The sequence below is a fragment of the Acomys minous genome, assembly GCF_964271855.1.
Source record: "Acomys minous genome assembly, chromosome: 12".
NCBI lineage: Eukaryota > Metazoa > Chordata > Mammalia > Rodentia > Muridae > Acomys > Acomys minous.
The window spans coordinates 98861293-98885018 of record NC_140493.1 but is presented as its reverse complement, the minus strand read 5'-3'; the positions used below and the strand labels follow the sequence as shown (position 1 = coordinate 98885018).

At 44.5% G+C, this 23726-nt stretch overlaps 2 protein-coding genes across 4 annotated transcripts in view; one reads left to right on the top strand and one right to left on the bottom strand.

Moving 5' to 3' along the window:
• SMURF2 (SMAD specific E3 ubiquitin protein ligase 2) overlaps window positions 1-10890 on the top strand; it is a 101469-nt gene extending 90579 nt beyond the window's left edge. For both annotated transcript variants that reach the window (XM_084748519.1, XM_084748518.1), the window contains 4 exons: window positions 2595-2715; window positions 5984-6185; window positions 7905-7980; window positions 8244-10890. In XM_084748519.1, coding sequence (XP_084604645.1) covers window positions 2595-2715; window positions 5984-6185; window positions 7905-7980; window positions 8244-8343 — 499 coding nt within the window. In that variant the 3' untranslated portion in view covers window positions 8344-10890. The remainder of the gene's footprint in view (window positions 1-2594; window positions 2716-5983; window positions 6186-7904; window positions 7981-8243) is intronic.
• A 1700-nt stretch (window positions 10891-12590) lies between these two features.
• The window catches only part of CEP95 (centrosomal protein 95), a 34661-nt gene continuing 23525 nt past the window's right edge, over window positions 12591-23726 (bottom strand). For both annotated transcript variants that reach the window (XM_084748512.1, XM_084748513.1), the window contains exons 11-20: window positions 23418-23568; window positions 21889-22028; window positions 20394-20486; window positions 16574-16703; window positions 15743-15912; window positions 15566-15640; window positions 14805-14957; window positions 13430-13576; window positions 13114-13185; window positions 12591-12918 (exon numbers count right to left, since the gene is read on the bottom strand). In XM_084748512.1, the coding sequence (XP_084604638.1) occupies window positions 12730-12918; window positions 13114-13185; window positions 13430-13576; window positions 14805-14957; window positions 15566-15640; window positions 15743-15912; window positions 16574-16703; window positions 20394-20486; window positions 21889-22028; window positions 23418-23568 (1320 nt within the window). In that variant the 3' untranslated portion in view covers window positions 12591-12729. The remainder of the gene's footprint in view (window positions 12919-13113; window positions 13186-13429; window positions 13577-14804; window positions 14958-15565; window positions 15641-15742; window positions 15913-16573; window positions 16704-20393; window positions 20487-21888; window positions 22029-23417; window positions 23569-23726) is intronic.

Below are 23726 nucleotides of genomic sequence, written 5' to 3'. Positions count from 1 at the left end.
TCTGACTCTTGACTGTTTTTTCATGATTCCTGAGGTTGGTAATTGGGCAGAGAGTAAAAGGTATGGTGTGCTGTGAGTCCACAAGCTGTCAGCTGGGCTTACAGGCCAGAGTGGGCCTTTAACTCTCAGACTTGAGAGTTAACCGTGCAAACGACTGGCTTTACTGGAGCTTGCTGGGCTCCTATGTGGTATCAAGGATTGCTTCCTTTCTTGGCCTCTTTCTCAGTAAATAGGCTTCTTTCTTATGGGCTCCTGATGGTCCAGAACATAGAAAAGGCTGCTAGGCCTCCGCCCCTACCCCCATTTTGGAAATGGTCTTACATAACCCATACTGGCCTCCAACTTCCTATGTACCCAAAGAATAACCTTAAATTCCTGATCCTCTGGCCTCTACCTTCCAAGTCCTAGAATAGCAGGTCTGAGTATTTTTCTTACATGTGTGTCTATGGAGCATGTGCATGCCTGGTACCCATGGAGGCCAAAACAGGGCATCAGAGTCCCTGTTACTAGAGTTGCATATGGTTGTGAGCTATCATGTGGGCACTAGGCATCAAACTCAGGACCTCTGGAAGAACAGCCAGTGTTCTTAACTGCTTGCTGAGCCATCTCTCCAGCCTGTGCCTCATCTTTTTAAGGTCCATATATACTTTTGGCCAACATGATAGTGCTGTGTGCTTTTGATTGAAGTGACACACTGGGCAGCCCAGTCTATATGAACGTGAGCATGCCCTCCACCAGACAGCCCCATTTCTAGTACTCTTTGACAGAAACACATACAGCTAAGTATGGATAAGGATGTGCAGTTAAAGTTAATGCCGAATGTTCTTAGGCTGGGTATATTGATACACACCTGTGACCTCAGGAGGCAGAAGGATCAGAAGGACAGAAAGTCATCCTTGGCTGTCCTGTAGCAGCCTGGGAGGCCCAAATAATACCCGTACTTACACAACACATACACCATACATGACATACATAGTGAGACCCTGTCTCAAAAACAGATTTTAAAAGGTACAAGGGAAGTTTCACAAAAGAGGTATTATTTTAATGCAATTTTGTTGGTAAGTTAACATCTTACAAGTTTTCATAACCTTTCAGAGCAATGAGATGATTCTAACACTGTCCTCTTTGGGCTTTGCTCATTCCCACTCTGCCTCTTTTCCTCTTCTCTTCCTCTTGCATAAACAGACGAGCTCCTCACATGCTCTGACAGCTCTCAGGTCACCCTTGCCCTGGGAAGGGTCAGTCTTTAAGAGAATGGCCTCTTTATTCTGTTTATTGATGTGTGTACTATAAATTAAGAAAGAAATGTTGGGGCAGAGAGATCACTCACTCTGCAGTTAGGAGCATTGGATGCTCTGCCAGAGGACCGAGGTTCAGTTTCCAGCACCCACATGGCCGCTCACAAGTGTCTGTAACTCCAGGGCATCTGACACTCCCATACAAATATAAATCTAGGCAAGACACCGATACAGACAATATTTTTTACATACAGTGTGTTTTTTTAAAATCACTAAATTAGAAAGAAATATTTATTAAAGTTATCATTAAATACTTACCAAAGTAGATATTTATGGTAATTACTAAAATTGAGCCAAAAGCGAACCCTAAGTTCTAGTAGACTTTGAGTTTACTAGAGGGTTCTCTGATTTGAAGAGCTGCTCTTAGTTGGTCAGTCTGCAGTGCTGGGACTGAGTGCAAGGCCTCGCGTGTGTCGGCACAGCTCTGCCGCCGAGCTGCATCCCTTCCTCCTTGTTCTAAATGTAAGACGAGGTGTCATGGCGTGCCCAGGCTGGCCTTGACCTCACCCTGTAGCCCAAGAGGGCAGCCTTCTTAGTGACAGGGATTAAATGTCTGTCCTGCTAGGGCCAGTCTCCAAGAGTCAATCATTGATGCTACTAGCTAGTGGTAGAAGAGCACTGCCTTGCTGCTGCTGCTGCTGCTGCTGCTGCTATTTGTTTTTTGAGACACTATTTCTCTGTGTAGTCTTGGCTGTCCTGGACTCACTTTGTAGACCAGGTTAGCCTCAAACTCACAGAGATCCACCTGCCTCTGCTTCCCAGAATTAGGCATATGCCACCATGTATGACTGGGTACGCTTTTTTAGTATACTGAATTGTCTCAGCACTTAGGATCCATTTGTTCCCTCTTTTTTAGATATTGGACTATATTATTATTGTTTTTTTATTATTATTATTATTATTATTATTATTATTATTATTATTTGGTTTTTCAAGACAAGGTCTCTCTGTGTAGCCTTGGCTCTCCTGGTCTCGCTTTGTAGACCAGGCTGGCCTAGAACTCACAGTGATCCACCTGCCTCTGCCTCCCAAGTGCTGGGATTAAAGGCGTGCGCTGTCACGACTGGCACCTAGACTAAATTGTTTTATTAGTTTCCTTTTTCTTTTGGGCTGGAGAACCCAGAGTCTTGTGCCTATGAGCAGGACTCTACAATTTGCCTGTATCTCATCCCTATTAGACTGAAATATTTTTAATAATAGACACTTTAAAATGTGAAGTTGCCAAAGTAGATATGTATGCCAATTACCAAATCTGAGACTATGCAGTCACGTGACACCACTGCCCAATGTTTGCAGGCTTTATGTAAACTGGAGATTTCTCCGAGGCATTGAAGCCCAGTTCCTGGCACTGCAGAAGGGATTTAATGAAGTCATTCCACAGCATCTGCTGAAGACATTTGATGAGAAGGAGCTGGAGGTCAGTGTGCCACTATTCTGATCTCATGTGCTGTAACAAGTCTGGGAGCTCTTCCACTGTTTGCAGTGGTGCTTCCTGATGCTTTCAGGCTTCACGGCTTAATGCCCTGAGAATTCTTACAGAAAATATTTTGGGCTTTGGAATTTTTCTGAATAAGCAGGCTCTCTTCTTTCTGTGTATATGGGGGTGTGTGTGTATGTATGGGAAGTGTGTGTGTGTGTGTGTGTGTGATGCACATATGCACATGTGCATGCACATATTGGTGCAGATGCCCTCAGAGATCAGAGAGGTTCGATCCCTTGGAGCTGGTGTCAAGTGATGTTAGCTGCCTGACACATGTGGTAGGAACCAAGCTTGACTTTTCTACAAGTGCAGAAAGCTATCTCAGCTAGAGCCTCTCTTCTCTGTAGCTAGTCTGGACTAAGCATGTGGATGCGGATGACCTTTTAGTTCTGGCTTTCTGTTCCCTCCTCACTGCTGGGATTAAACCCAGGGATTAATGTTCTCCACCAGCTAACTCCCTCTCAAGTCCCTTTCTTTTCATGTCACATAGACATTCTTTCTGTGGTGCACATGTGGAGGACAGAGGACAGCTTTGAGAAGTCAGCTCTCATTCCATCTTTACGGAATGTGGGTCCTATGGGTTGAACTCAGGTGGCCACATTTGCTTGACAAGTAGTATTTTTAACCACTGAGCCATCTTGGTGTCTGGCCCTCTTCCCAATTTTTTGTCATTTCTTGATTTAATTGGCTTATTTAAATATAATCCCATTGGTTTGTCTCTAACATAACTGAAATTTATTTGAATAAATGCTAAATTCAGCTAGGTGTGGTGGCGCACGCCTGTAATCCCAGCACTAGGGAGGCAGAGGCAGGCAGATCTCTGTGAGTTCAAGGCCAGCCTGGTCTACAAAGTGAGTCTAGGATAGCCAAGGCTACACAGAGAGACCCTGTCTCGAAAAACAAAAAAGCTAAGCTCAACTGGATTTGTGCTCATCTTTGCTAGAAAGTATTTAGAAGAAACAAAACAGGATAAACTATGTGGTATTTAACCATCCCTGGGCCTTCGCAAACATCCATATAGTGACCATAATCAGCTCTGTGTTGAACAGTTAGCATTCCCTTCTATGTGAAGCTGCCCCTTAGAGTACCACAGTAAACACATGGACTTGATACTCAACTGCTGTATAAGAATAGTGAGTCTGCTGGGTGTGGTAGTGCATGGCCATGATACAGCCCTTGGACTGAGACATGAAGATTGAACATTTAAGGCTAGCTACATAGCAAGTCTCTGTCTCAAGAAGAGTAAGTACATAAAAAAGATTTTATTTTCTGCTTACTCAGAGAAATTCCAAAGCCCAAAATATTTCCTGTAAGAGTTTATCTGATAGTTAAGAAATAATGTAAGTATTTGAAGTCTAAAAACCTTTTTAAAATAATTTTATTTAGCCAGGCACGGTGATGCATGACTTTAACCCCAGCACTCAGGAGACAGAGGCAGGTGGATCTCTTGAGTTCGAGACCAGCCTGGTCTACAGAGTTCCAGGACAGCCAAGGATATACAGAAAAACACTTTCTCCAAAAACAAACAAAAAGATTTTATTTACTAGTATTACTGGCTTTTTCTTGCTAGTCTTTTTTTTTTTTAACGTATTATTATTTTTTTAAATTATGTGTAGATGTGTGTGTCTGCTTGTGTGTATGTGCATGTGAGTACACAAGTAGGCCAGAGATTTTAGATTCCCTGGACCTGGAGTTACAAGTGATTGTAGCCACCCAACATGGTAAACTCAGTTCCCCTGGAAAAGCAGCAAGTGCTCTTAACCACTGAACCATCTCTCTAGGCTTCCCAGTGTCTTTAATAGACCTGTTTGCCGTCAGTTGACTGTACTATCCTCATCCCTTTTGCTACTGAGTAATGAAGTGGCCAAAGGGAAGTCAGGAGGAGGAACATACAGCTAAATGGTTAGAGTGACTCCTGAAGGTTGTTCTTTGACTTCCACCTGTGTACTGTGGAATGTGTTCATGTATATGTACATACATACGTAACACACAATTAAGTGAATAAAACATATTAGCTATGCATACATAGGTTACAGCTCTATAGAGATGGGTTATTAGTGTCAAAGTCATCGTTTGGTATAGTTCTTGTGTGTTGATTGTGTCAGGGTGTCAAGCAGGACACTAGACAGTAGAATTCATGCGGTTCATTCCTTTGTTCATTTATATTTTGGTTTTTCAAGACAGGGTTTCTCTGTGTAATCCTTGCTGTCCTTGACTCACTTTGTAGGCCAGGCTGGTCTCGAACTCACAGTGATCTGCCTGCCTCTGCCTCCCGAGTGCTGGGATTAAAAGTGTGTGCTACAATGCTTGGCCCTTGTGTATTTTATATTTTTAACATAATTTAAAGATTGTTAGGTGAACTATATTACTTTTTTTAAACACATTTATTGCTGTGCACGATGGGTCATTTTCACAGGTAAAGTGAGGCAGAGGTCACTATGGTATTAGAGTAAAGAGCATTGTTGGCTAATGACAAAATTGAGTTGCCTCAAATTGCAAAGCTAATAAATAGCATTAGAACTAATGTAAATCAATGCAGGCCTAAGAAAGGCACAGATAACTGTAGTAGTAGTTTTTTTCTCATCCTCCTCTTTTTGATATAAAGTAATAGCTCAGGCTAGCCTCAAACTCACGGTAATTCTCCTGCCTCCGCCTCTGAGGTGTTGGAATTGTAGGCATGGGTGCTATGTACAGCCTGTGTGTGCTGAGTATGATTCTGTCTAACCTTTCAACGTTTTAGAATTCTGTTTTGAAACTATGGAATTTTTACAAATCTTTCATCTTGTCCATCACAGTGCTTGTCAGATGCCGGGAACAGGACTTACAATGAGTAGATACTTCTGGAGGTTTAAAGATACAGACCCTCGATGGGCAGTGGTGGCGTACACTTTTAATCCCAGCAGTCGGGAGGCAGAGGCAGGCAACTCTCTGAGTTTGAGGCCAGCCTGGTCTACAGAGTGAGTTCCAGGTCAGCCAAGGTTGCACAGAGAAACCCTGTCCCAAAAGAAAAAGAGATGCTGGCCTGACTGCCACCAGGCACAGAGTTAGAATCTCTGCAGCATAGGGTCTGTTGAGTATGTTTTAAAAAGCTTTCTGGATAAAGCTGCTCTGTGCCACTTATGGGAATCACCACGGCAAATCTAAGAGGGCTTGCGAGGCCCAGCTTTCGTGTCCACTGGCTCAGCTCCTGCAAATGTCTCAACAGCTCATTATTTGTGGCCTTGGCAAAATTGATGTGAGTGACTGGAAGGTCAACACCCGGTTAAAACACTGCACACCAGACAGCAATGTCGTCAAGTGGTTCTGGAAAGCTGTGGAGTTTTTTGATGAAGAGCGCCGAGCACGCTTACTCCAGTTTGTGACAGGGTCCTCCCGAGTGCCTCTGCAGGGCTTCAAAGCACTACAAGGTGAGATGTTGAGGGCTCGGCACACACGCACCTGGCATCCACTTTTGCAGGGGCGGGTAGGGTAGGGTCACAGCGTTTGACATATATTGCTGTTTTATAAGCCTAGTGGTTAAGATTTTCTTGACTGTCGCTTACCGGTAACTCCCATCCCAGCTCCTTCCAGAGAAGTATTTCTGGCGGGTGCAGGATGGAGGGAGGAGCCTGTGTACTGACGCTCTGCTTCTCACTTGCTGGTCCCTTGTTCACATCTCAGCGAACCCGCCTGGGCTTCCTCCCTCTCTCCACCCCCTCTTTTTTTTTTTTTTTTCTTTTTTCTTTTCTTTCTTTCTTTTTCTTTTTGAGACAGGGTTTCTCTGTGTAGCCCTGGCTGTCCTGGACTCACTTTGTAGACCAGGCTGGCCTCAAACTCACAGCGATCCGCCTGCCTCTGCCTCCCTGAGTGCTGGGATTAAAGGCGTGTGCCACCACGCCTAGCTTCCTCTGCCTCTCTTAGTAGAGGTAGGCAGCATAAATCGTGAAAGCCAGTTGTTTGGTCAGAGCACTTTATTATATGACTTCAGAGCATTGATTTACAACCATCTTCAATTTTTTAGAATTTTTTCTTTTTTTGGTGGAATAAGCTATTTGAGTTTTGGTTGAATTGATAACATTGCTAATGATTGTGGTCATTGCTTCCTTTGCCATTAAGCTCTTCATTTTCTAAGCTGCTGGTGGGGAGGGAGAATCTGTAAAGCGAGGTTGGTATGAAATTCAGCAGCAGTGCCCACAGAGCACTCAGAAAGACCCGGCCAAGCTACCTGATGTTGCATACCCTTCCCTATCTGGAGAGCTTGGTGTCTTCTCTTGTGTTTTTATGGTGCATGTGTGCTAACTGAAGTGTATCCTGAAGCTGCTAATCTTTGTTGAGCTCAATTTGAGTCATAAAGCCTAAATTTGCATTATGTTGTCCCTCCCCCCACCCCCCCAAGACAAGGTTTCTCTGTGTAGCCTTGGCTGTACTGAACTCACTCTGTGGGCCAGGCTGGCTTGGAACTCAGAGATCCACCTGCCTCTGCCTCCTGAGTGCTGGGATTAAAGGTGTGTGCCACCATGCCTTGGAGGTTATCATTTTTTAAATGATTCAAATAATATTTTAGGCATATAGCACATTCCTATAATCCTAGCTGGAAGCTGAAGTGGGAGGATCTTGAATTTAAGACCATCTTGGATTACACAGCAGGACTCTATTTCAAAAATGTAAAACGCCAGCAGGTGGTGGTGGCACATGCTTTAAACCCAGCACTTGAGAGGCAGAGGCAGAGGCAGGAGGATCTCTGAGTTTGAGGCCACCTGCTCTACAGAGGGAGTTCTAGGACAGCCAGGTCTCTTGTTACACAAAGAAACCCTGTCTCAGGAAACAATCAAGCAAGCCAAATCTATTCTACATTGCATTTGCCCAAGTAATCTTATTATCTGCAGTGCAGACATTCTATGACACACAATTGGCATACAGACATCAGTTCAGCCCTTTTCTCAGACTGCAATGCTGATGCTATGACCCCTACCTTATCCCATATCACTTACAACCTCAAACCAGGCTGCTTTTCCTATAACCCCAAGTCAGTGTGCGTGAAGACAAGGCACTCCCCAGCCCCTTTGGTTTATGTTCCCGTTTATTCTGAGACTTTGGAGATGGCTACATGTGCCTCCTGTGATCTGACCCACATTCCTTCACTGCAGGTGCTGCTGGCCCACGGCTCTTTACCATACACCAGATTGATGCCTGCACAAACAACTTGCCAAAAGCCCACACTTGGTGAGTTATTTTTGTACTTTTCCAGCCAGTGTAGGTAGGTGTTAGTTTAAAAGAAATGATGAACACCTCTTTTAGGCAGTTTAAAAATTAAAATTATTTAGAATTCAGTTGGCAAACTCCAAAGTGATGATCTCTGCTTCAGAGGACTGCCAGTTTCTGACTTTCTATATGACACAAAGACTGCTGTGGCTGTGTAATGCTTGCTTGCTGCACCTGTTGAGTAGTTCTGAGCAAATGATAAAGTCTGATTTGCTTATTCACAGCTTTAATCGAATAGACATTCCGCCCTATGAAAGCTATGAAAAGCTCTATGAAAAGCTGCTCACAGCCATCGAAGAGACGTGTGGCTTTGCTGTGGAATGATGAGCGCCAAGGACTCCCGCGAGCTCTACCCAGCCCTGGCCCCAGCCTCCCTCAGCAGCGAGCACTTCAGAGAATGCTGGGACACAGCACAGCCCTCCCCAGCCCCTTAGGTTCTAGGACACTGTGAGGGGAAAGGACAAATTTGAAATTCCTTTTCAAGGAAAAAAAGGGTCTTTATGCTTTGCCATGAGGACACACTCAGCTGCTATTTAAAAATTAATACCTTGAACCTAGAGAATGCTGACCCTGCATCTCCAGTTAGGCAGTGTTCTACACTTACAGACTACTACTATTTTTATAAAAGGTTATCTATCCAGATCGCTTCACACGCGTGTCTCCACAGCAAGACAACTCCAGCAGTCGGTACAAGTCACATTTCATTTTGATTGAATATATGATTTTTGAACAGCTCCTATACTTGCTCTTTGTAAAAAACTAATAAAGTTATTTTGAATTGTTCCACCTTTGTAAACAATTGGCTGAAGGGATCATTACCTTTATGAAATTAAGCCATTTACATGTTTAGTTGTGTTTTTTTATAGCAGAGCGTTATATTTTGCATTATGTGGGTCACTGTAGCTTACATGGGGTTTTGTATTTTTCAAGTGTGACTTTCTTGGAAATTCCTAATGCAGCCATTTAAACTGAGTTTATTTGCTACCCTCCCCATTTCTAAGATGACTTTAAAGACAAAAAACAAAAAAACCTCATGTTCTTGAATCAAGAGGATCAGGTATTTTGGATTTACTTTCATCTTAAATTGAAATACTGCATTTTTATAGCTTCTCAGTATGTGATGGGGTGGGATTTTCATTCTTTGCTAGGTCAGCTGTCTTTTATATGCTATTTCTATAAACCAAAGTCTCTAATAAGTACATCTAACTTATATTTTAATTAAGTTTCTAAAAGAAAATTTTTTGCTCTAAAGATTGTTTAGGAAGCTTAGAGAGCCCTGCTTTTACCTCGTGGGATGAACTGGAGGTGGTATTGGGCATGGTGGGCAGGGAGTATCATACATGAGCGGAAGTCAGGTGTGAGTGAAGTCAGGGATGTCTGTGATCCCTGCTTCTGTGAATCTGAGGCAGGAGGAGCAGTCCAAGTTCAAGGCTAGCCTTAGCTACATAGCAGATCTTGCCTCTGATAAGAGTGACTCTAAGTCTATTGTAAATGACTCTAAAACTGAAGAGTTCATTTAAAATTAAGGGAGTGGAGTCCTGGCTGCCACATTGCTGACTTTTAAGAGTTCAGGTTGAGCTTTCAAGGTGTGTAGCTCATCCCTTAATCTAGAAGGTAAAAAAATTTCTGGGGTGAGGGATTGCAAACATCAAAAATCACATTGTATTTTAAAATTCAACCATCAGAACAATATACTATTATATTTGGACATTGGTGTGAAATAAGAATAGCAAATTTGGATGAGTTTGGCACAAGGACAAGAGGAACACGTGACAGCCTGGTGGCTGACACCTCAGAAGCAGGAGGGTCAGGTGGTCAAGGGCAGCCTCTCCTAAACAGTGGTTGAAGCTCCTTGAAGCCCTGTCTCCAGGAGGGTGAGGACCATGGCTGGCAGGGATGCAGTGATAGTGACGTGCTGCCTTCAGTGCTTCTCCATGCAGTGTAAAGCGGGCCATCCCATTGCTTTTGAGTGCCTTTTAACTTTTTAACAATGACTTGACAGAGCTTTAAAGGACATTGCCCTTTGTAACAGTCTGCAGTAGCACACGACATCCAAAAACATGATTTCAATTTGAATTTCAAAATTACATTACCTGATTACTTCCAAAGAGGTGCTAAGTAAACAACAACAACAAAGAACCCAATGTCATTGAACCTGGACTTACCTTGTGTTTAATGTGAATATTTATGTTACCACATATCCTTCCTCTGGGTGTGCTGTTTGACCATCCCCTTTCCATCAAGGAAAGCTTAATTCTGACCAGTGGTTACATGCAGCAAGAGGCACAAAGCTTTAAAGTAGTGCTGTGTCTTGTCCATTTTGTTTTGCAGACTGTTGCTCTGTGTTTTACAGTGCTCCCCACCACTACCCACATTTAGAGGCCAGAGCACAAACTTCTCTTCTCCTAAATCCATTGTAATTTGCTTTCTTTGACAACACTAAATCTGCTCTGAACTTGCCGTGTTGGACAGATTGCACTGATGGGTGTTTGACGCTTCCAGTGCCTGCACGGTCGGCAGCACAGTGCTTTCCGCTGCAGCTTACGTCAGGGCCACCCTGTGCGGCGGTAATGTTTTCACACTAGGATGATGATTGTACCAAATGCTGAGTTGCTTATTCTAGATGTAATTAGTCCACTTTATGTAAGATTCTTTTCTCGAACTGACTTTAAAAACAAAGTTTTATCATTTCCATTGTATTTATTACAGAATGTTTTAGCTTTGATATTCTTTGTATTTTCACTCATTTGTTACATGAGCTTTATCAATAACATCTGTATAAATGGTTTTTAAAAATTAACTATGTATGTATGTATGTATGTATGTGCCCATGCCGAAGTTGAGCAATAAAATGAATGCTGTTTGCACTGTCACAGCAGTGAAGTTTTTAAGAATAATGAGTTTTTACTTGGTTTGGAAACATATTTGGCTTTTCACAGGTCATAGCATGGAGTCTTGAAAAGAATGCTGCTTTCCTTCAGGACTTCACAGAGTCTGGGACCCGGCTGTCCGGAGGTGGAGCAGGAAGGTGAGTGACTGTTGCTCTGCTATGGCAGCTGTACAGTGGTGGTTGGGGGCAGTGAGATGGTGGAATTTCCAAGGCTGGTCTGAGGTAAGTGGGTCTGTCTGGGGTCTAGAGGGCAAAGCTGTGGTCAGTAGATGGCCTAATCTTTGCCAGTGTGCCTTAGTGTTAAACAGTAAAATCTTCCAAATGAAAAGGAGAGCTGTTACAACTCTTTGAATGCCAGGTGATGAAAGTACAGCTAAATACATAGGTAGAAAAGAAATGCATGTGGTTTCACTTTTCACCTAGAGTGTGTTGTGTGCATCTCTATACAGCAGAGACTGCAGCAGAATGGAACATCATCTGGAAACCAGCAAACAGCAGTGATGTGTGACAGTTCTAGATGGTGTTGTATGGCTGCTTCCTCCAGTGCCCTCCTAGAGGGAGGAGGGCGGCTCAGAGGACTAGGGAAGGCCACAGACGAGAAGCCATGCTCATGCCGTCTTGAAAGGTTATTGCAGCGGTAAAGAACTGATGGTGCAGAGACTTGTCTTTCAGGAGAGCTGCAGTCCTGTGATACCATTAAGTCAAACCCATCTGGAGGGCTTTTCAGTAGCATGGGCCTGTAAATAACCCCAATAAACTCCCTAGTTCATTGAATTGCATTTTGGTGGAATTGTTGCCAGTATCCTGAGGTGAAGAAATGCTTGTTCACGTCTCCCAAGTAGGTGGACATGCTGCTCTTTTTAACACTCTGTTCACATCGCTGTTTAGGCTTTATCTAAAAGTCCCAGTACGTTAATATAAATCAAACCAGTTTGACATGACTGCTTTGTTTGAAAGTGGTCTGTTTTGTGGTAACCAGTAGTTTCCCTGTTATTTATGATGAAGGGTAAACATGTCCCCTCCACCCCTCGGACTAGTTACAGGACAGATGGAGGCAACTACAGAGGAGGGTAGTACCCTTTTATGTTAACACCCTAAATGGTCTGTCTGGTTATAGTTACAAGTTGTTTTATTTAAAAGGTAATTTCCCTGACAGGTACGGAGGTGCCAGGCCACTCTCCCAGTCCTCAGGAGCCTTCTGCAGGGTTGAGAATTGTGAGGCAGGCCTGTCTCTGAACAAAACTTCTCATGCTCTAGTCATCAAGATGTGATTTCCCAGTGTGCTAGGCTAAGCTGATGGAGTAAGATGGTTCAGTGTGATGGCTTTTGTCTGTGCTAGGATTAAAGGCATGCACTGCTACCAGCAGTCTACCACCAGCCCCAGAGTCAACTTGACTGGCTAGTAAGAAGCCAGGCATCCCTGAGTGGAGACCCTGCCAGCTAGGAAGGAGATGAGGCTGGGGAAGTGAAAGTCTGCTCCTGAGTCCCCAAACAGTAGCTGTTATTGGCTTTACCCACAGCCTGCTAGATTGCTGTCCTTGGTCCTGGATATTATCCTTAGCAGTCAGTAACTTGTTGACCTCCAACAGGCTGCAGGAGTGGGCTGCAGGGCTTGCTAACTGCTTTAGGATAAAATGTCTATTCTCTTTTCTCAGGTTTTAGGTTATAAATTCAAAAGCGGTAAGCTTTAAGAAAAAGTTTTTATTTTTAAAAAATTAAAAGTTTTAGCATGAATACATAAATAAGGCATATTGTGGTTTTAGACTGTTTACTGGCTCAGGTCTAGCTCTGCCCCTATTGCTAAGGTCTCCAGAAACCAATCAAGTTTGGCCTCCTGGGAAAGGACTTTTACTGTACTGGAAGGAAGCCAGCTGCAGCCGAGCTCTGAGCCGCTCAGCCTCTAGTTCCCGGAAGAAAGCATCGTCATCATTCTGGGTTATTATATACTGCAGTTGCTGGATTTCCTTCTCCATCTTAGCTCTCAGCTCCCTCTTCATCTTATGGAACATCTGAAAGAAAGCTCAGTCAGTCTGCAGCTCCTGGCTTACCCAGCGCCGCCCCCCCCCAACCTGCCTGCTGTTAGCACTAGGTTCCTCAGGAGAGCTTAGTGATTTATCAGCTCCCTTCCAAGACCAGAGTATTTGGGAGCAGAGGTGGATTCTTTGTTTCCTTTTAGGAGTGATTCCTGTCCTGTTAATTGTTACCTGAGCCTGGGATTTCTCTCTGGCTTTGAGTTCCTGACGTTCCTGTGATATAGCTTCTGCCAGCAATGAAAACTGTAGGGAAGAAAAACCAGTCTTCCATCACAATGTGATTATTCTTAATAGCACATATTAAATCTTAGTGGAAGTAGGGCAACATACAGTGTATACTGTGGCCAAGGACTAGCTCAGTTCGTCTTAAATTTTCCTTAGAGATAATCACCACAGCCTGCTTGGTGCTGCAAAGCTCTGCACTGATTTGCATATTTAACCAGCAGTGAACTAAGCCAACTTGACAGGTGGCTGGGAGCAAGCCCACCTGGCCCTTGTAGTAGTTTTCCATCGAGTCCAGCTCATGCTGGTGCTGTTTCTTCTCTTCGCTGCGTTTCTCCTTGGCGTAGTTTCTTAGATCTCGTAGTCTTTGCTTCTGAATTTGTAAACCTTCTTCAAACAGTTTCTTAAAGATCTGTTGGTTATTCAATCATAAATTACACTGCATTTCACAAAGGCTTTTCAAAGTAACTCTTAAAATGTGTATACATCATAAGTAGGTTTTAGTAGACTCAGAATTGTGTAACCAACCCCAGTTTCAAACATTTCCATCAGCTCAGACAGGAAACCCACGCTTATCAGTGCTACTTGCCCTGCTCCTCTTCCTATTCTGAACACAGCCTTAACCTGACACGCTTTGAAGGTGGGATTCCTTATAGACATTTAGTTGTGTCACTCTCTTGTGTGAATATAAATTTTGTTCACACACACAAAAAAGGTATGGACCCTTTTTAGCTGTTGTGGTTTCTATGTGTGGATACACACACTGTCTCTCTGTCTCCGAAGTATTAACCCTATACAGCATTCTAGAAGTACTCTAGACTTTGCAAAAGCATCCACTCTGTCATACTATCCCTGCTTGAGAAGTTCCATCTTCGCCATGTCTTCACCAATTCTCTTTATTTTAGCCATCCTACGGGGCGTGAGTACTGTCTGCTGTGATTTCAATTTGTATTTACCTATTGATGAGTGGTGCTCAGCACCGTCTCATATACCAATATTCTTTACAGCCTTGGGAAAAGAATTCTCAAACATCCATGTCTGCATCTCACAAAGTCCTTAGCTGAAGGTGAAGGGTCAGCATTTGGGCAGCCACCACAAAAGTACTATTCAAGAGATTTGGACATGCCCAGTTGTTTTCTCTTCATAAGAAGGAATTCCTGATAAAAGACTTCTGCTGACAGCACACATTTGTTACTTAACCTCTCAAAGCCATAGTAACTTCTCAAGAAATACTTTGGTTTCTATTTAATCCAGTTTAACTATGATCAAGTTCTACTGTAGTAATAAAATTTACCAGTAATTTGGGGTCCCCAAACATTGACTAGGATAGGCCAGCTCACAGCATGGCGATTCCTTGCATGTCCATCTGCATCAATGCAAGCACGCCATAGCATTTCTGCCATTTGCAGTGTGCTCCCAAACCCTTGGAGCGGCTGCACTGGAGACAGTCTGTGCGTGTTGGGAGGAGGACCATGAAGCCTAAGCATAGATGGGAATGCACCATTGGGCAGTGAGTCCAGGTCAAGCACAAGTCCTGGCTGCATTTGGGATTTGGATTTTGGATCCAAATTGAAGTAAGAGTTGGAGACAAAAGCATCTTGAACCTTAGCAGAGCTAGACAGGCGGAAAGGTGCACATACCATTTCTTCCCGGGTTCTCATCCTCATCATTTTCGCACGTAACTGAACTCTGTAATCATCATAATATTTCCGGGCACGAACAGTTTGCTGACGGTTTTCTTTTACCTTTGATTGGGTCAGCCTTTGTCTGTGAATTCGGTCCTTGAAGTCTTGCTAGGAAAGAGGGACAAGGGGAGTAAGAAAAGCAGAAAGCCATCCTGGTACTCAGTCCGTTCCCTCAGCTCCCATCACAAGGAGAACTTCCAGCTGTAAGCTGGGCCTGCAGCAAAGACACCCAAATAAGTATTTTAAAGTATCTTTCTTTGGCAGACTGACCTCTGCCATTGCCCCTCACTGTATTAACTGGGGAGGATGTTAAGTGTGATTTCCAATCCAAACCATGTAACAAAACTGGCCCTCTACCCTGGATCTGAAAGACAGGAGGCCAGAAAGCTCTAAGCTGCAATTACTAAGCACCTGTATGGACTGGAGGCAGATAAAATTTCAGCTGTGCCTTTTGCTCATCAAAGTTTAGAAAGCCAGGCGATTCACATTACATCCGAAAGCCTAGGGTTGTCACCACAGAAGAGACACCCTCTAATGTGTTTACGATAAAGGAGTGAGAACTAGCCATATGGCAGCCCACTGGTGGGTATGTTCTCAGCGCTGTGCCCGTGGAACGTGGCATCCATTTTCCCCATTGTCAGTTCTGAGTTCAAGCCCTAGACAGACACCCACTCCCACAGGTAATGCTAGGCGAGTCTGCTCGCTCTTGACATTACCAGCCTCTGGTTATGTTCATACTCTTTCTTGACAAGGGCAGTAAGGAGGTCATGCCGTCTCAGGGCCTCTTCTATCTGTAAGGTGAACACAGGACAAAGATGTTAACAATGCTGTCCAAGGACACACCCTCCCCGTGTGTACTCCTACGCTTGTGCCTCAAATGGACAGTGGCTTACTTCATCCTGGAGTTTCTTCTTTGATCGGTTTTCTCTCTGAGCTTCCCTTTTGAGTTGTTCGACCTGTGCAATTTGCTGCTTCCACATTTTGGTCAGTGTTGGGTCAGAAACATAAAGAAATGGGAACTGTTCCAGCATCAGGGGCAGGAGACTGTGTTCATTCACTTTCACTGTGAGGACATGAGAGATGCTGTTAACCTGACCTGCCTGCTACACTAAGCTGACCTCAGTGCTGTGATGCTGGTCCTAAAAAAACAACAACAACAAAAAAAACAAACATGTAGAGTGCACTTGCTACTTTTGCTACTAATGAGGATGAAAAGCTCCAAAGTGCCGATTGTACTCCTCAGAAGTCTACCCAGGGCCTGTGGGCAGGTGCTTCCTGTGTGTGAAAGCAGACACTTCAGCTTCTTGATAGGCATATGGCTAGGAGAAAAAGGTCTCTGATGGGATACAGTTGAGATCCTGGCATTTCACCTGACCTTGTTTCCTTGTGACGAGACTCTAACTTGGGAGCACCAACTGTCAGTCAGCCTATGGGGGCTGGACAGGCCATCTGCTTGCCTTGGAGCATCACAAACGGAACAACCAACAAAAAGGGGCTAGAAAGAACAGAGCAGCAGCAGTGCCTGGCAGTTCTGGTGTTCCACAGAGGACTACACAAGGCACCTCAGCAGTCTGATGCTGCTATAGAAACCCAGCCACATGGCAGTCAGACTAGAAGGGCTTTTCTGCAGCTAACTGGTGGGTGTCTGTTTCCAATAGACTCGGGAAGGCAGCGTTTCTGTCCAGGGGCTGCCCGCTGGCATGCAGCACACTGGAGGCTCTTACTTGGAGCTGCCTTGCTTGACTTCAGGAAACCACCTTTTGGACTTGGAGCTGCAGTTTTTCTGGAGTAAATCTTCTGGACCTGACTCTGTTTTGGAGTTCCTTTAGGAATGGCTTCACTGTGTGTATTTTCCTTAGAGGCAGATGAAAAAGAGGACAGAAGTTAAGAAAGTGGTCTGAAAACCCTTTTCTACCATCATCTCAAACAACATACTGACAGAGCAGTAACTATCCTTTAGCCAACCACCTTTTTTTCCCCCTCCTTTATTAATTTATTCTTGTTACATCTCAATGGTTATCCCATCCCTTGTATCCTCCCATTCTTCCCTCCCTCCCAATTTCCCCTTATTCCCCTCCCCTATGACTGTTCCTGAGGGGGATTACCTCCCCCTCTATATGATCATAGGGTATCAAGTCTCTTCTTCGTAACCTGCTGTCCTTCCTCTGAGTGCCACCAGGTCTCCCCCTCCAGGGGACATGGTCAAAGGTGAGGCACCAGAGTATGTGAGAAAGTCATATCCCACTCTCCACTCTACTGTGGAGAGTGTTCTGTCCATTGGCTAGATCTGGGTAGGGGCTTAAGGTTTACCGCCTGTATTGTCCTTGGCTGGTGCCTTAGTTTGAGCAGGACCCCTGTGCCCAAATCTGCCTATCATAATGTTCTACTTGTAGGCTTCTAGGACCCTCTGGGTCCTTCTACTTTGTCTTTCTACCATGATTCTCTCATCTAGAGTCCCACTAGAATGTTCTCTCCTCTGTCACAGTTTCCTGGTAAGTGAAGGCTTTCGTGGGACATGCCCGTTGGGCTAATATGCAGATATAAGTGAGTATATACCATTTGAGTCTTTCTGCTTCTGGGTTAACTCACTCATTATGATCATTTCTAGCTCAATCCATTTATCCACAAATTTCGGGAATTCCTTGTTTTTAATAGCTGAATAGTATTCCATAGTGTATATGTACCACAGTTTCTTTATCCATTCTTCTATTGAGGGACACTTAGGCTGTTTCCATGTTCTGGCTATTATGAATAAGGCTGCTATGAACATGGTTGAGCAAATTTTCTTGCTGTGTGCTGGAGCATCTTCTGGGTATATTCCAAGGAGTGGAATAGCTGGGTCTTGAGGAAGCCCTATTCCCATTTTTCTGAGATAGCACCAGATAGATTTCCAAAGTGGTTGTACTAGTTTGCATTCCCACCAGCAATGAAGGAGTGTTCCTCTCTCCCCACATCCTCGCCAGCATGTGGTGTCGCTTGAATTTTTGATCTTAGCCATTCTGATGGGTGTAAGATGGAATCTCAGCGTTGTTTTGATTTGCATTTCCCTGATGATTAAGGAGGTTGAGCATTTCCTTAAGTGTTTCTCAGCCATTTGATATTCCTCTGTTGAGAATTCTCTGTTTAGTTCCATGCCCCATTTCTCGATTGGGTTATTTGTCCAACCACCTTCTTAATCTTTTTTTTTTCCTCTCCCCCCACAAATTGGCCTTTTTCCAGCTTTAGTAACCATAGTCCCACACCCTAATCACAACTGCCATTGACATTATTATGAGCTGTTTCTTTGACAACCTTTTCTCTGTACATTAAAAATCTCAAGCAATCTCCTGCCATCTCCAAGTCCTTCTACTCTCCCCCCTGCTTTCCCACAAGGCTGCCTAATGTTTGGCTGAGTCTCAGCATCTGTTTCAAGGTGCTGCTGGGTGGAGCCGCTCAGAGGACAATTCTGCTAGGCAGGAGAACTTTGAATCGAAGTTTTTGTAGGTGGGTTGGTGCTCTCTCCCTCTACCAGACTTGTCTAGTTAGAATGGTGTCCTCTTCAGTCTCTATGGCCCCTGCTACTAGGAGCCTCTCTCGCACACCCCTCCTTCACAGAGCCTACCCTGACCGAGGTCTCCGCTTGTCCTGTGACCCCCGCCCCAGCTTCTCTTTTCTCTACAGGCGTTTGTCCTCCCTTGCCACTGCTCTCCCGAGGTCTGATCTCCACCCTTACCTGTTTCCTTTCCTACTTAGTTCCCTCTCTTCAGCCACCACCTGACTAGTTCCCCTTCTGAGTGAGGTTTAAGCATCCTCCCTTGGAACCTTCTTGTTACTTATCTTTTTTAGGCCTGTGAATTGTAGTATGTTTATCTTGTATTATATGGCTAAAATCTACTTATAAGTGAGTACATACCATGTGTGTCTTTCTGGGTCTGGGTTACCTCACTTGGGATGATCTTTTCTAGTTCCATCCATTTGCCTGCAAATTTCATGATTTATTTGTTTTTAATAGCTGAGTAGTATTCTATTGTGTAAATGTGTAAAAGACCAACAGCCAACTAGCCAGGGCCCAGAAGGCCTGCTGAGACTGAAGCACCAAGGACCTTGCATGCACTGGACCTTGGCTCTCTATACAGATGTAGCCGGTGGGCAGCTCAGGCTTCTAGTCAGGGCATCAGGAGCGATCTCTGACATGGACTCCGCTGCCAGCTTTTCAATCACTTGCCCCTGGCAGGACTGCTTTGCCAGGCCACAGGGGAAGATGACACACCCAGTCTTTTCTCTTTTTAAATCACTTTATCTAAGGGGCTGTCATGTTTTTTAAAGATTTATTTATTTATTATGTATACAATGTTCTGCCTGCATGCCAGAAGAGGGCACCAGATCGAATTATAGATGGTTGTGAGCCACCATGTGGTTGCTGGGAATTGAATTTAGGAGCTTTGGAAGAACCACCAGTGCTCTTAACCTCTGAGCCATCTCTCCAGCCCTAAAACGCTCAGTCTTGACTTGATGAGCTGGGGTGGATGGAAAAGGCTTCCCTTTTCTGAGGAATAGGGGGGTGGCTGAGGAAGAGGACGGGAGGGAGGGACTGGGAGGTGAGGAGGGATGTAAAGTGAAGGACTGAGTAAATAAATAAATACACTCAGGTGCTTTTAAATCCCCACCTTACGTCTGTCCTGCTCTCACTGCAGCTTCAGCAGCAGCACGCCCCTACTTCTGTCTAGTCTGTTGGTTTGTGTGGTTTGTTTTTGTTTTTGTTTTTTCTTTTGTTTTGAGACAGGGTCTGTTTAGTCCTGGTTATCCTGAGATTTAATATATTTTTGGTTGTGAGCCTAGCCTTTAACACCTGAGCCATCTCAGCCAGGCGTGGTGGCGCACGCCTTTAATCCCATCAGGAGGCAGAGGCAGGCAGATTGCTGTGAATTTGAGGCCAGCCTGGTCTACAAAGCGAGTCCAGGACAGCCAGGGCTACACAGAGAAACCCTGCATCAAAATACAATTTAAAAAAATTCCAGAACAGCTGAGCCATCTCTCCAGCCCGAGATTTAATATATACAGACCAGACTAGCCTCAAACCACAGATATTCTCCTGCTTCTACCTCCCAGGTGCCGGGGTTTAGGGTGTGCAGCACCTCGCCCAGCTGGGAACCATCTTTTGAAGGCAGAAAGCAAGGACTTGGGTTTTCACAGTGAGGTACAAAGTGCCTGCGATCCTGCCTCCTCTTCCTCCCCTCTGTCAACAGATCGATTTCAACCCTTTACAAACTGGTATGCAAGAACCTTTAAGGCCAACCTGATTTACAAAATGAGTCCAGGACAACCCGGGCTACACAGAGAAACCCTGTCTCAAAGGAAAAAAAAGAAAAAACTTCGAAGGCCAAATAAAATTTAGGCAAAAGGAAAAACATTAGTCCTCTTTGGTCCTCCTATATCTAAGCAAGCTGAGTACACCAAGAATTGAAGGAAATACATCATGAAATGAAATCCTGCCGTCTCCTAAGAGCTAATGACTCTGTACTTTTCACTATTGTTGGCATTTATCACAGGGAGACTTTTACCCACTGTTTCCTCCTCATTGTCACTTATCCCTCGAAGTCCAATGTTCTCCTGAACTTTATTTTTTCTTAGTTCCCGTTCAAATGCTTCAGTTAACACCTAGAAATAATAAGGTCACATAATACAGTTGTCAGAAACACGTGTAAATATAATTGAAGGGGAAAAAATAATCAGAATTCCTATTCTAAAAATACCAAGTTTTTCCCGGCATGGTGGCGCACGCCTTTAATCCCAGCACTCGGGAGGCAGGCAGATCTCTGAGTTCGAGGCCAGCCTGGTCTACAAAGTGAGTCCAAGAGAGCCAACGCTACACAGAGAAACCTTGTCTCATAGGGGAAAAAAACCCACATTCATTTAGTTTTTCCTAAGTTTCTTCCAGGCTGGTTCAAAATACAGTGTGCTAACAGACACGTAATTGGTACATAAAATGAAGCTGAATGCACTGGTTTTTCTTTTCACTCATTTCACAGGTTTTGCAATTATTATGATACTCCTCTGAGCGGACGTTACATGCTGAGTATAACTGTGTCCTGGATGTGCTCCTCAGTCACTCTCCACCGTAGTTTTTGGTGCAGGGTCTCTTACTGAACGTGAAGGGCAGACTCTGGTCCTCATGCGTGCACATCTCCTAGGCCCTGAGTCTAACTATTTTAAGACAGCTGGATTAACTCTAGTTTTCACCATTTAAATACAATTACATTATAAAAAGTCACTATGCCATGTGGTTGTGGTGATGGCATGCACCTTTAATCCCAGCACTCGGGCAGATCTCTGAGTTCAAGGCAACCTGGTCTACTAAGTGGAGTCCAGGACAGCCAGGGCTACAGAGAAACCCTGTCTTACAAAACACCAAAACAAAACCCCCCCATCAACATAGCAAATAAATAAGTGTTCTACATTCATGCGTTTCAACATCCCTGCTCCACAACACAACGTCTTCCCTCGTAGCAATGCCAGGAATGATGGGGCTCTTTAATTTTTATGTGTATAGCTGTCTTTTCCTGCACAGATGGCAGCAAGCTGCAGGTCTGCCTGCCTGGTGCCTGTGGTGGCCAGAAGAGGGCGCTGGATCCACTGGAACACAGCTACATACAGTTGTGAGCCACCATGTCGGTGCAGGGAATCCTATCTGGGTCCTCTAGAAGGGCAGCAAGTGCTCTTAAAAGCAGACCTCCCCAGCCGCCTCTGGTAATGAGTAACTTTCCTATCCCATTGCATCTTTCCTAATTCCCTTTACCTTTGACTTCTGCCTGAAAGTAGCAGGCCACACTGACCTCCTCCTCTTTCTTCATGCATTCAACACTAACTGGGTTATGGTCCTGATGACTTCATGACTGCATCTCTAGCTGTAGTACGTAATTCCCTGCCACTCGTTCAGCTCAGGCATAGTGAATGCACTCTAGGCCCACGGGTCAGTGGTGTGTGTGCCCACTGCAGCATCCAGCTGAGGGGAGACGATATTTGTCTGATGCCCAACAGCAGTCAAGGAATGAGGGCCTACCTTTGCTTGGAACTGGCAGGTGTCTGCCACTTTAGACTTGCGCTGCTTTCTTCTCTCTTTCTCTGATTGTCTGTGCTTCTTTACTGAAGATGGTGACAGCGAATGGGACCTGTAAGGTGCCTTTCTGTACATGGAAAGTCCTGCAACACAGAAAAGTCACTCACCAGTACCTCCTGATAGAAATGTTAAGCTGGAAACCAAACAATTGGTTCTTACCAAATATTGGGGGGGGGGGGGGGATGTTGTTTGTTTGTTTGGTTGACTTTGGTTTTTCGAGACAGGGTTTCTCTGTGTAGCCTTGGCTGTCCTAGACTCACTTTGTAGACCAGGCTGGCCTCCAACTCACAGCGATCCACCTGCCTCTGCCTCCCAAGTGCTGGAATTAAAGCCCAGCGTTGTGATTCTTTTTTTGTTTTGTTTTGTTTTTCGCCAAATATTAAAAAAAATAAAATAAAAATGGGAATGACAAGCTAATGGCCAAGTGTTTTCGCTCGTTATAAGTAGCCGTGTGTTTAGTCATACCAAGCAGAGTTAGGGATGGGGAGGAAGAGTGCTTAGACTCCAGCACGCACAGAACAGCTGGGTGTGGCAGAGCATCTCCAACTCCAGCCAGTGGCCAGGCGACCTGGCTCAATCTATGGGGTCCTGGCTCAGTCAGGAGAGCCTGGCTCAAAATATAATATGAAGAGCAAGCGAGGAAGAAACCTGATGCAGGCCTCTGGCTCCACATGCATGCACATACATGTTCACCCAGACACATGTGCACACACCCATATGACACCCCACACACATACACACAAATGTGTACGTGTATTGTTAAGTACATAGGCATTGCATATTTCAACTTTGGGTTGAATTCAGCATGTGGAGTATGTGCTTTGCATGAAGTTCCATGGAAAATAAGAATGCCCTCAGTTTGGTTGTAAGGCAAGGAACTCTGGGCTCTGCCTTTTCCTGTCTAGGAAACACATACATAGCAGCTTACAAACAAAAGGTAACATGGTTAACCTCAGAGCCTCCTCTAATGGGCAGGAATGCTCATGCTATGCTATGGCGCACGCTGTGGACGCAGCTACACAGCAGCCCAAGTGAACGCACTGCACCTTTAAACACCAGCACACACTTCCTAAGTCATGTTAACAGAACAAAGCAAGTTGCAGAATATATAGTGTTAGTGTAAATTTTTTTGTTTTATTTTTGGATTTTTGAGGGAGGGTTTCTCTTTAGCCCTGGCTGTCCTGGTCTTGCTTTGTAGTCCAGGCTGTCCTCTGCTTCCCGAGTGCTAGGATTAAAGGTGTGACTACCACGGCCCAGCCATGTTAGTGTAAATTTAAAAAGAAATCAGTAGTATGTATTTAGAGAAGTCCTATATATATAAGCAGTGACAGTGGAAAGTCAGTAAGAAACAATACCAACTTGAGTTTGCCGTTATTTTTTGTCTTTGTATAAGATGAACCTGCCATTAACACATGGAACCACCTGAAGAATTACCACGGCTGCCTCATTCTCAGCCTCTTTGGGTTAAGTACCTGGCCTCGGCTTCTTTGGTCCGTACTCCATGATGCTGTCACTATGCTGCGACAGGATCTCATTCCCACTGTGCACCTCTTTGTCTCCAGTATTGCCTTCATTACCATCAGCCTTGTCTGCTGCTCCATCACCCAGGGCATTTTTTAACATCTATTAAGAAAATCCTTTCAGTAGCTGTCCTTGACTTCAGCAGAAAATAAAGCAGTAGAGAACAAGCCCTCTAAAAGCTGTCTCTGATGGCTCTGATGGCCACTAACACCAAGTTTCTAGGCACTTACCGTGCATCTCACGTGCGCACAACTTTTAAT